Source organism: Peromyscus leucopus, chromosome 20, assembly GCF_004664715.2.
Source record: "Peromyscus leucopus breed LL Stock chromosome 20, UCI_PerLeu_2.1, whole genome shotgun sequence".
NCBI classification, from domain to species: domain Eukaryota; kingdom Metazoa; phylum Chordata; class Mammalia; order Rodentia; family Cricetidae; genus Peromyscus; species Peromyscus leucopus.
Window position 1 is genome coordinate 38,371,399 of NC_051080.1, and position 12,555 is coordinate 38,383,953.

General features: G+C 44.5%; 1 protein-coding gene across 3 annotated transcripts in view; it reads left to right on the plus strand.

Moving 5' to 3' along the window:
- Positions 1-12,322, plus strand: part of Xpnpep3 (X-prolyl aminopeptidase 3) — a 51,957-nt gene extending 39,635 nt beyond the window's left edge. For 2 of the 3 annotated variants that reach the window (XM_028871207.2, XM_028871208.2), the window contains exons 7-10: positions 1,695-1,780; positions 6,346-6,523; positions 9,341-9,461; positions 10,689-12,322. In XM_028871207.2, coding sequence (XP_028727040.1) covers positions 1,695-1,780; positions 6,346-6,523; positions 9,341-9,461; positions 10,689-10,855 — 552 coding nt within the window. In that variant the 3' untranslated portion in view covers positions 10,856-12,322. Of the gene's footprint in view, positions 1-1,694; positions 1,781-6,345; positions 6,524-9,340; positions 9,462-10,688 lie in introns of those variants that run through there. The other variant, XM_028871209.2, reaches the window with a different exon arrangement.
- The last annotated feature ends 233 nt before the right edge of the window (positions 12,323-12,555 follow it).

The window sequence follows — 12,555 nt, forward strand, 5'->3', positions numbered from 1 at the left end:
TGTGTGCTGTGCCTTTAATCCCAGCCCTCTGAAGGCAGAGACAGGCAGATCTCTGGTATGAGTTTAAGACCAGCCTGGTCTTCATAGTAAGTTTTAGGCCCACCAGGGCTACATAGAGAGACCCTTTCCCAAAAAACCAACTTGGTTTTATGTAAATTAATTTAATTCTGCTTCCCACATCTATAGGTTTATGTCTTTAATCAGTTGTCAGTATCTCAGATACAATTCTTAAGGTATCATCATTTCTGTGTCCTATTTATTCATTCCTTACTTCTTCAAGGTCTTCAGATAGATGTGTCCTGCACCTTGTCTTTCTGTTCTCTGTTTGATGCTTCCCCTTGCCTCGACCCAGTCGTGTTCTAGGTGATAGTGTTCGATATAGCGATCATCGTTGGGACATGTCCTATGTGCTATTAACTTCACCCACAATTGCCAGGTCTAGTTTTTGTTTTTGTTTCTGAGGTAGAGTGTTGCTGTATAGCACCAGCTAGCCTGGAACCCAGAGATCTCCCTGCCTCTGCCTCCTGAGTGCTAAGATTGAAGGTGTGTATCACCACACCCAGCCCTGGGTTGTTGTTTTTATAAGCAAAAGTCTTTCCAGGGGGCTGGAGAAATGGCTCAGCAGTTAAGAGCACTGGCTGCTCTTCCAGAGGTCCTGAGTTCAATTCCCAGCACCCACATGGCAGCTCACAACTGTCTATAACTCAAGTTTCAGAGGACCTGAAATTTCCCATGGCAAAACACTAATGCACATTTTAAAAAAAAAATCTTTCCAATATATTTTATATAATGTGAATATTTTATAAAGTGTTTTATATAGGGCCAAGTTGGCTTTTAGCAGGGACTTTTATTCCATCCTGTTGCCATTTCTTCCATCCTCTTTCCCCTCCCCCAGACATAGTTTCTTTGTGTATCCCTTGCTGTTCTGGAACTCACTCTGTAGACCAGGCTGGCCTCAAACTCAGAGGTCTACCTGCCTCTACTCCTCACCCTCACCCTGAGTGTTGGGACTAAAGGTGTGTACTACCACTACCTGGCTAAATGCCATCATTTTTATGCCAAAATCTGTTTTTATTTATATATGACTAAGATATGCCCTATCTTTAAGGGCATGAGTGAATCAGAACAAATACACTCAACGTTTTCTTCTTTCCCACGTGTTTTGACAGCAGAAAAGAAATGCTAAAATTAAGAGGCTAAGAGTAGTGAATCTGTGAGTTCAAGGCCAACCTCGTCTACATAGCAAGTTCCAGACCAGCCAGAGCTATACACAGAGACCCTAAGAGGAAGACGCTAAGAGTAATTGCGTTTTAGTAAGGAAGTAGATTAACATACATAGTTTATTATTATTAGGATTGTCAGGCTTCTATAGCAAGCAGCCTTACTCAATGAACCATCCTGCTGGCCCCAAAGACTTTTCTTTTCCACTTAATTTGTGTCTGTGAGTGTTTTGTCTGCATGGGCTCATGGAGATGAGAAGAGGTCATCAGATCCCCTGGAACTGGATTTATGGGTAGTTGTGAGCCACCATGGGAGTTTGGGGAACCAAACTCAGTTTCTCTGCAAGAACAAGTGCTCTTAACCACCAAGCCATCTCTCCAGCTGCTCCACCCCCCCAGACATTTAGACAGGAAGAAACAACCTGCAATTGTGAGATTGTTGGATCGCTCCCTCCTCCCCTTTCTTTGTTCCAGGACGGTGAGATGGTGCTTCTTGATGGAGGTTGTGAATCTTCCTGCTATGTGAGTGACATCACCCGGACATGGCCTGTCAATGGCAGGTAGGGACTCTACAGAGTGACATGCCCCATGGCATCTTGGGATTTGGTTGGTGTAGGAATGTATCTAGAGTAAATGGCTCTTATATGTCGTCAGCTGTCTTTATAAAGCTTTTTACTGTTTTTGTTTTGGGCTGTTTTGTTCATTATGTAGCATAGTAAGGCACATAGAAAGACAACACAGGGCTGAAGAGATGGCTCAATGGTTAAGAGCACTGACTGCTCTTCCAGAGGTCCTGAGTTCAATTCCCAGCACCCACATGGTGGCTCACAACCATCTGTAATGAGACCTGGTGCCCTCTTCTGTATACATAATAAATAAATAATCTTAAAAAAAAAAAAAAAGGAAGAAAGAAAGACTTAACACAGCCGGGCGGTGGTGGCGCACACACTTGGGAGGCAGAACCAGGTGAATTTCTGTGAGTTCAAGGCCAGCCTGGTCTACAGAGCGAGATCCAGGACAGGCACCAAAGCTACACAGAGAAACCCTGTCTCTGAAAAAAAAAGAAAAAGAAAGACTTAACACATGAATCACACATGTTTTGGTATTTGCATTTGTGGTTTTCTTTATTGCTTTTTTGCCTTCTAATTATAATGCCTTATTCAAGGTACAGTAGAATATCTTCATTGGGTTAACACTCCACAGACAATGATTATGAAATCTCAACAAAATACTAAAGAACAATTTGAAGCCACTAGAGAATATCCACTATAGGCACAAACTTTAAGTCTTTATACATACGTGTGTGTGTGTGTGTGTGTGTGTGTGTGTGTGTGTGTGTGTGTTTGCTTGCATGTATGTAATGCCCACAAACCAGGAGAGGATATTGGATCCTCTGAAACTAGAGTTATAAACAGCTATAAGCTGGGGCTAGAGAGGTGGCTCAGAGATTGGGAGTACTGGCTGCTCTTTCCAGAGGACCCGTGTTCAATTCCCAGCACCCACATGGCAGCTCACAGCTGTCTGTAACTCCAGTTCCAGGGGTTCTGACCCCTCACACAGACACACATCCTGGCACACCAATGCACATAAAATAAAAATAAATAAATCATTAAAAAAAAAAAAACAGCTGTGGCCATCATTTGGACATTCAGAGTTGAACCCAGGTCCTCTGGAAGAGCAGCTGGTCTCTAAACCACTGAGCGAATTTCCTAGTCCACAGCGCGTTACCAGTGTAACGTCAGTCTCAGCAGCTTAAGATGGCAGAGAACAGCCGGGCAGCAGTGCACGCCTTTAATCCCAGCAGTCCGAGGCAGAGGCAGGTGGATCCCTTGTGTTCTCGGCCAGCCTGGGCTACAAAGTGAGTTCTAGGACAGCCGGGACTACACAGAAATAGTCTCACCACACCTCCACCCAAAAAAAAAGATAACAGAAAACAGATTGAGGTCCTGGCAAACAAACCAGAAATATGGGGGAAATTCTTGAAGAGAAGGAGCTAGAGAGAGTAAACCCCTGAATCTTCATGTAAACTATTCAGGAATTATTGACTGATCACAAAACTTTGCTAGAGAGGCACTAGAGCACTCAGTAAAACATCACCGTCTGGAAGCTGAGTAAACTAAACAGAAAGTCTAGTGCTTCCCATTGAGAACAGATGTGCTTTGGATCCCGCCAAGGTGAGAAAAAGCACTCTTCAGAAGAATATAACCCCAAAAGCAACCAGAAAAAAATAATACAAATAAGTATACCTAACAGGCCAATAGAGAAGTTAAAATGGAATGCTTAAAAAAAAAAAAAAAAAAATGGAGGGCCTGGCAGGATGGCTTTAAAGGGTGAAGGCACTGGCCACCAAGCCTTGTGACCTGAATTGAAACCATCCTGGAACTCACACAGAGAACTGACTTTCCCAGCTCATCCTCTATCCTCCAGCCCTCCACATGTGCACCGTGGCGTGAATCCATCCACATGCATACACAAACACAGAGTAAATAAACAGAAGTTTTTCTCTAAAAGAAATGTTATTGGCCAAAAAGTAGAAAAGGAAGAAAAAACACAAAAGCAGACACGCATACACACGTGCACAGATGAAGAAGAAAATAGCAAAAATGACAGGACTAAATACAGCTCTGTCGTTAATGACACCAAAACTGTTTATAAATGAAGCACCTTCATTTTTTTAAAAAAAATTTATTTATGAGCCTGGCAGCAGAGCCAGGCAGATTTCTGTGAGTTCTAGGCCATCCTGATCTACAGAGTGAGATCCAGGAAAGGCGCAAAGCTACACAGAGAAACCCTGTCTCGAAAAATAGAAAGAAAGAGAGAGAGAGGGAGGGAGGGGGAGAGCGAGAGCGAGCAAGTGAGCGAGCGAGAGAGAGAGAGAGAGAGAGAGAGAGAGAGAGAGAGAGAGAGAGAACAAAAAATAAATAAGTAAATGAAAAGATTTATTTAGTTATTGTGTATACAGTTCTCTGTCTGAATTTATGCCTGCAGGCCAGAAGAGGGCGCCAGATCTCATTACAGATGGTTGTGAGCCACCATGTGGTTGCTGGGAATTGAACTCAGGACCTCTGGAAGAACAGCCAGTGCTCTTAACTGCTGAGCCATCTCTCCAACCTGCACCTTTATTTTTTAATAATTGGAGATGGTCTTGCTATGTCTTGCTATGTACTCCAGGCTAGCCTCAGACTCAACTATGTATCTCAGGCTGACCTTGAACTCACAATCTTCCTTACTTCACCTGCAGTTAACCTTGGAGGCAGAGGAGGTGGTTATCTGCAACTTCCAGGGCTACATAGTAAGACTCTGTCTCAAAAAAAAAAACAAACTGACTACAGGAAGTACAGGCATGTGCCACTGTTCTTGACAAAAAGCACACCCCCCCTTTTTGTTTTTGTTTTTGTTTTTTTGAGCAGGTTTCTCTGTATAGCCCTGTTCTAGAACTCACTCTGTTGTAAACCGTACTAGCCTCAAACTCAGAGATTTGCCCTCCTCTACAGAGATCTGTGCACCACTACTGCCCAGCACAAAAATCACTTTAAATAAAAACTATTAAACTCAGCCGGGCGGTGGTGGCGCACGCCTTTAATCCCAGCACTCGGGAGGCAGAGGCAGGTGGATCTCTGTGAGTTCGAGGCCAGCCTGGGCTACCAAGTGTGTTCCAGGAAAAGGCCCAAAGCTACACAGAGAAACCCTGTCTCGAAAAACCAAAAAAAAAAAAAAACTATTAAACTCATGAAAATAAAAAGGTGGAGAAAGACATTTCCATGAAAACATCGACTCTAAGGAAGCTAAAATGGTATGGCTTCTTGATCTTTTGGCTGAGACCAAGAGTAAACAGTGACATTAATACAAACAAAATAGACGTGAGGACAAGAGTGTGGTCAGGAGTAAAGCAGAGCGTGGATGACAGTGACAGTGGTTGTGTGCACAGGCTCCTGAAACAGCGCCAGCGTACACAAAGGAACACGGAAAAGACTGCAGAGAAATGGGTGGGCCCGTACAGTAGGCGATTCAGTCTTGTTAATGTAATAGGACAAGTGTTCACAGCGATCATGAGATATTTAGCTGCAGACCAAACAAATCATGGTGATACGTGTGTGTATATATATATTCCCCTTTTGGTTTGGTTTGGTTTTTCGAGACAGGTTTTCTCTGTGTAGTTTTGGTGCCTGTCCTAGATCTCACTCTGTAGCCCAGGCTGGCCTCTAACTTGGAGATCCACCTGCCTCTGCCTCTCCAGTACTGGGATTAAAGGCGTGCACCACCATGCCCAGTTGACAGGTAGATGTTAGAGTCTCCAAATAGTAGAGGTCGAAAGATGGCTCAGTAATGAGGAGTCCTTGCTCCTCTTCCAGAAGACCCATGTCAGGCAGCTCACAACTGTTTGTAAGTCCAGCTCCAGGGGCCTTGTCAGGCACTGCATTCACATACACAAACCATGAACACGTACATACATAACTTAAAATAAACACGGTCTCTTTTTAAATCGCCAAGTAGTTGGAAAACTGAATATGAGACCGATGTGGTGCTGTGCTTCTAAACCCAGGACTCAGGGAGCCGAAGCAGAATGATAAAGAGTTAAAGATCAGGGGCTGGAGAGATGGCTCAGCAGATACATGAGACCAGCCTGGTCTACAGAGAGAGTTCCAGGACAGCCAAGGCTACACAGAGGAACTGTCTCAAAAAAAACAACAAAAAGAGAGAGAGAGAGAGAGAAAAGAAAACACTGAATATAGATATTAGGGAATATAGCTGAAGCAGGATCTCACTTAGTGACCCAGACTATTGGCACATTTACTGTATCGCTCAGGCTGGCCTCAAACTTACAATCCTCCTGCCTCAACCTAATGAGTATTGGGATTACTAGTCCTGTACCACCATGCCCAATTTAGAAATTGATAAACTTTAAACGTTTAAACTGGAATAGAAAGTGGTAGGTACTTGCCTAGAATTCACAAGGTTTGGGGTTCAAACTGTAACACGAGAAATAAAAAGGAGGAAAAGGTTTAGATCAGTGATGTAAACTTCCACCTTCAACTGTGGAAGGGCCAGCAGGATGGTGGGCTGGGGAAACGCTGCTGCCAGGCCCGTCGACCCGACTCGCATTCGTTTGCTTTCCTGTCCGTAGGTTCACCGCTCCTCAGGCGGAGCTCTATGAAGCTGTTCTAGAGATCCAGAGAGCCTGTTTGACACTGTGCTCTCCCGGGACAAGCTTGGAGAACATCTACAGCGTGATGATGACACTAATGGGACAGAAGCTGAAGGACCTGGGCATCGTGAGGAGCAGCAAAGACAGCGCCTTCAAGGTACCTCCTCCTCTCCACCCAGTCCTGGAGAGCGAACGGCCAGCATGCTGCTCCAGCGTTGCCTTAGTAGCACGAGACAGACTTAGACACTGTCTTCGCAGTTCTTTGTAAGATGGATTTAGCTCTACCGTGGATTAAAACAAAGGAGGCGGGTCCTTATTTTTGCCAGGAGATGGCAGCACATTCTGAGTCATTGCGTGCCAAAGCATAAGTGAGTACTCAGAAAACAAAAAATGAAGTCTGTCCAGGCAGGGAGGGAAGGAACACAGACAAGGAAAGAAGGTTAACTCCTAAACCTTTCCTGGGGACTCTGAAGGTCAGAGGAGAGGCTGTTTATTGGTTCAGTTACATTACTGAGACTTAGCAAGATGCCGAAGGGCTACATCTTTAATGGGTTTTGTCAGTGTCTAAATGTATGGTATCCGTTATAATTGCAAAAATCTGAGTCACACAAGCATTAGGCATCTTCTATCTCCAAGTTGAGACTTCCAGGACTCCTATTAGCAGAAAAAAAAAAAAATTATAAATTCCCTGTGCCAAGCCAGCAAATATTTAACTAACTGGTAGAAATATCTAGGCCAGTGAATATACAGTCATGCCTATTCCACAATTTGATGTGGTATACTCAGAGTTTCCAGAGTAGGCTACCCAAGAGAGATGTGTGAGTTATATCTTACTTTTTATGTCATTGATGGTGGGGTCATCATAACCTAGGCTGGTCTTGAACTCCTGATTCTCCTGTCTCCACCCAAGTGTGTGCTCAGAGTTTGTATCTTCCTTCTTTGCTTGGTTGGTTGGTTGATTGGTTGGTTTGGTTTTTCGAGATAGGGTTTTTCTATGTAACAGTGCCAGCTGTCCTGGAACTCACTCTGTAGACCAAGCTGGCCTCGAACTCACAGATCCCGTCTCCACCTCCCAGGTGCTAGGATTAAAGGCGTGCAGCACCACTGCCCTGCATGTCTTCCTTGTATGACTTGAAAGGATAGCAACATTGCTGTCTGCCCTTTCTCAAAAAAGGAGATTCCCCTGTGCTAGGGATCAAACTGAAGACCTGCATATGGTCAGCAAAAACTGCTGAGCTTTGTCCTCGTGCCAGAAACGGTTTTCTTTTGTCAGTTATTGCTGGTGTTCCTTAGCCTGTGTTCAGTAAACTTAGCAGAGGGATAGGAGGCAGTATAGTAAGTGTGCTAATGGCACAGTTGCATAGAGGACGTAACAGTTTGCCAGGCGTGGACTTGGCTCAGTGAGTACAGTGCTTTCCAGTGCAAGTGTGAGGACCTGAATTCCAGTCCCCAGCATCCACTTACAAAAGTTGGTGTGGGGGCTGGAGAGATGGCTCAGAGGATCAGAACACTGACTGCTCTTCCAGAGGTCCTGAGTTCAATTCCCAGTAACCACATGGTGGCTCACAACCATCTGTAATGAGATCTGGTGCCCTCTTCTGATGTGCAGACAAACATGCTATATACATAATAAATAAATAAATCTTTAAAAAAAAAAAAAAAAAGTTGGTGTGGAGGCTGGAGAGACGACCCAGAGGTTGGGAGCACTGGCTGCTCTTCCAGAGGACCCAAGTTACATAGAGGCTCAGGGACATCTGTAACTACAGTCCCAAGGGATCTGATACCCTCTTCAGGCCTTTGAGGGTACTAGGTGCATGCAAAGTATACATACATGCATGCAGGCAAACACTAATGCTGGTAAAATTAAATAACTCTTCAAGAAAAGAAGACTGAGCCAGGCGGTGGTGGTGCACGCCTTTAATCCCAGCACTCGGGAGGCAGAGACAGGTGGATCTCTGTGAGTTCGAGGCCAGCCTGGTCTCCAAGGCGAGTTCCAAGAAAGGCACAAAGCTATACAGAGAAACCCTGTCTCAAAAAACAAAAAAAGAGAAAAGACTGGGCAATAGTGGCTCATGCCTTTAATTCCATCACTCCGAGGCAGAGGCAGGTGGATCTCTTAAGTTCAAGGTCATCCTGGTCTGCAGAGTGACTTCCTTCCAAGACAGCCAGGACTACACAGAGAAACCCTATCTCTTTTAAAAAAAGAAGACTAGCCACAGCAACCTGTTCCCATAATCCCAGCACTGGGTGGTGGAGACCATAGAAACCTCTGGGAAACCTCTGCAAGTTCATCAAGAAAAAAGATGGGGGGGAAGTGCAGAAATGACAAGAGAGTTCCATGTATAAAGTCACGAGCCATCAAGCCTGCTGGCCTGAGTTCATTCCCAGAACCTACATGCTAGGAGGAGAGACAGGCTGTGCTCTTCCCTCCCCGTACATTAGGCATGTACACTCACAAAAGCACAGCAACGAACCTGTCAATCAAGAAACAAGCTGGGGCTGGAGAGATGGCTCAGAGGTTAAGAGCACTGGATGCTCTTCCAGAGGTCCTGAGTTCAATTCCCAACACCCACATGGTGAGCCACAACCGTCTGTAATGAGATCTGATGCCCTCTTCTGTCAAGGAGGCATACATGCAGGCAGACCACTGTGTACATAATAAATAAATAAGTCTTTTTTAAAAAAGAAAGGAAAGAAAGAAACAAGATGAAGTTCTGTAGAGGAAGACAGCCACCATCAACTCCAGCTTCAATAGGCATGCTGTGTACCTGCACACAAGTGCACACACCACACCACACTACATCCCCCCAAAAGTGGCAGTTTGTCACATCTCTTAAGCATTAGTCCAAGGATAGTTTAAATATAACTGGCAGAAACTGGTAGTTATTAACACCACATCTCACTGATTTATCAATTTCAGTTTATCCATGCCAGCTCAGTGCCCTAATAATACTGTGGTAATTATCTTTTCCAGGCTGCTCGGAAATACTGCCCTCATCATGTTGGCCATTACCTTGGAATGGATGTCCATGATACTCCAGACATGCCTCGTTCACTTCCTATGCAGCCTGGTATGGTGATCACAATTGAACCAGGTGAGGGACAGGTTAACCCTGAAGTATACATTGCTTATTTTTATTTACAGACTATAAAATACTTAGGTTTGTCTTGAGTTTCCTTGTTTAAGATCACACGCTTTAATTCACTTCTCCAATAAACAACAGATGGCAAGTCCTTTCTGTAAGTCGATATAAGAAATAAATCTTTGTTAATCCTGCCTTTGCCGGGCCGACTTGTGATAGTCACAGTTAGTCGTGGTAGGTTGTGACATCCGGCCACCTCCAGTGAACTGCCCACCGTTACCCCACGGTTACTGCCTCAGGTGAGTGCCTAGTGGGCAGTGGAAGAGTCAGGTGGGGACCACAGTGGGCGCAGAGACTGAGGACAGCTGGCCGCTTAAACAACGATGCTGCTTGCATTGTAAGAGCAGGACCCAGCGTTTGAAAATTGGGTGTTAGGACTGATAAACGTCTTTTTACATCATTTATTTGTTTGGTTTGGTTTTTGTCTTTTAGGGTTTTCTGTTTTGTTTTGTTGTTTTTGCTTTTCGAGACAGGGTTTCTGTATGTAACAGTCCTGGCTGTCCTGGAACTCACTCTGTAGACCAGGCTGGCCTTGAACTCACAGAGATCCACCTGCCTCTGCCTCCTAAGTGTGTGCACCACCACCGCCCAGCTTAAATATGTTTTAATACACTTTATGTTTTTTTACTTCATTTTGGGTTTTGTTTTGTTGTTGTTGCCTTTGAGACAGGACATAACTGTTTATTGTAGGCTGGCCTTTAACTCATTATGTAGCCCAGATAGTCTACCTCAGCCTCCTCCTAAGTTCATGTGTGTGCCACCACAGCTGACTTCATACTATATTTTAATCCAGTAGCCTTTCTTCAGAGGATTTTTATCAAGGGAAGCTGTAATTTATATAATCTGCTGGTTCCTAATGTATATAACGTATTTGTAAATTAGTGACTTTCTTAAACCAATAGACCATGACAGAATTACATGGTATCATCGTAGTTGAATACAGTTTGTAGTCTACTAAAAAAATGGCTGTAACAGTAGTAATCCTAGCTAGTGGATTCCACCTTGACTGAGCTTTATGTGCACAGCTTTGCTGTGTGCAGTACTTCATTTAGTTCTCACAGCTCTAAGGTAAGTGCAGCGAGTATCTGTCAGAGACAGATGGGGGAATTGTAACAGGTGAACTTGCTTCTGATCCACTGGTTACTGTCACTGGTCACAGCCCTTCTCTCTCTTCCTTAGGCATTTATATTCCAGAGGATGACAGAGATGCACCAGAGAAGTTCCGAGGTCTCGGAGTGCGGATTGAGGATGATGTCGTGGTGACTCAGGACTCACCTCTGATCCTTTCTGCAGATTGTCCCAAAGAGATGAGTGACATTGAACAGATCTGCAGCAGGACCTCTTGACCACCACTGGAGCCGTTACATCTCAGGTCCAAGACTGGCATCCCTGCCTGTGTGTGCAGTCAGTGTCTCTGTGGGGGATTAGACCCAGGTTCCATGGGGAGTGCACAACTGTATGATGGATGTCCCTGGATATGAGGACATTTTCATGTTAAGTAGATGTAAATCTGAAATGGCAAACTCTGAAACAGTCTGTTACTAGGACTTTAGCAACATTAATTTTGAAAAGTTAATGATCCAGAAAGTTTAACATATGGATGTAAAATACGGTTTTGGTTGTGTGTACCCATGCATTCCAGTTAACACATTTCAGCAAAAAAATCTCCTCTTCAAGTTCTTCTCTTCCTGCTCTTGTGCTGAGATCCACATCCTATCCTAAGATGCTTGTGTGATGCCTGTATTTTTACTCTTCACCAAAGTCTCTGCCTATGCTAAAAGCTACCTTTCAGTGTTCCAAGTGGCCAGTACTTATCTTCCATGATCTCTGCCTCCCCAGCCAAGTTTTTCACATCAAGTGGGACCTCTCAGGCTCAGGAAACACGGGTGTCCTGCAGTCTTTCCATTCAGCAACAGGACAGCAACACCAGCCACCCAACAAGAATCTTGATCTTTCTTGCCATTCAGTTGCCTAGCACCTAGAAAGTGCCCAGGTTCTTCGGAGGAAGAAGATGAAAGAGAAGGAAAAGTCTCTGTGTCCCCACAGATCCAGGCCTTGAGCTCTGTTTTCTTCAATTTAAAGGGGATTCTTTTTCAAACATTCACCTTCCTGTCCTTCATAGGTTCTTCTTAGACAAAATGTCATTGTGTGCCTTAGATCCTTCATCAGTTGCTTTCCTTTGTGACAGACTCTTAATATAGCTCAGGCTGGACTCAAACTATCCATCTTCCTGTACCCTCTCCACCTTTATAGGGTTTTTGTGGTTTGGTTGGTTGGTTGGTTGGTTTTTCAAGACAGGGTTTCTGTGTGTAGCCCTGGCTGTCCTGGAACTCTCTCTGTAGACCAGGCTGGCCTCAAACTCAGAGAGATCTGCCCCCCTGCTGGGATTAAAGACATGAGCCACCACCTCCCCGGCCCTTTATAGGTTCTTTTAAACTGATCCACATAGCTACTTGCAGTATTTATTGTCAAAATCATCATGATAGGACCCAGTCTGGGCATAATGGCTAGTGCCTGTGGTTTCAGTATTCTAAAGGCAGAGGCAAGATTGTCACAAGTTCATGCCCCAGACCAGCCTGGTCCATATAGCAAGTTACAAGCCAGCCATAGCAATACGATGAGACCCTGTCAAAAAAATCAAAACAAAAATAGTGCTACAATCTCATGTAGTACTGTATACCTCTACTGCCAATAAAAATAAAATCCACTCATGGTAGTTGTGAAAACCCTATGGTCTACTTTTTGTTTGGTTTTGGTTTGGTTTGGTTTGGTTTTGGTTTTGGTTTTGGTTTTTCTAGACAGGGTTTCTCTGTGTGACAGCCCTGGCTGTCCTGAAACTCACTCTATAGACCAGGCTGGCCTCAAACTCACAGAGATCCGCCTGCCTCTGCCTCTGGAGTGCTGAGATTAAAGGCGTGCGCCATGTGGTCCACTCCTTACTCTAAGCTAGGGATGGCATGGCAATGGCTACAAGTCCAAACATAGCGTCAGGTTCAGTTGTACGACACAGCTGCATGGTAAGTAGGAGGGCTGGACTAATGCAGGC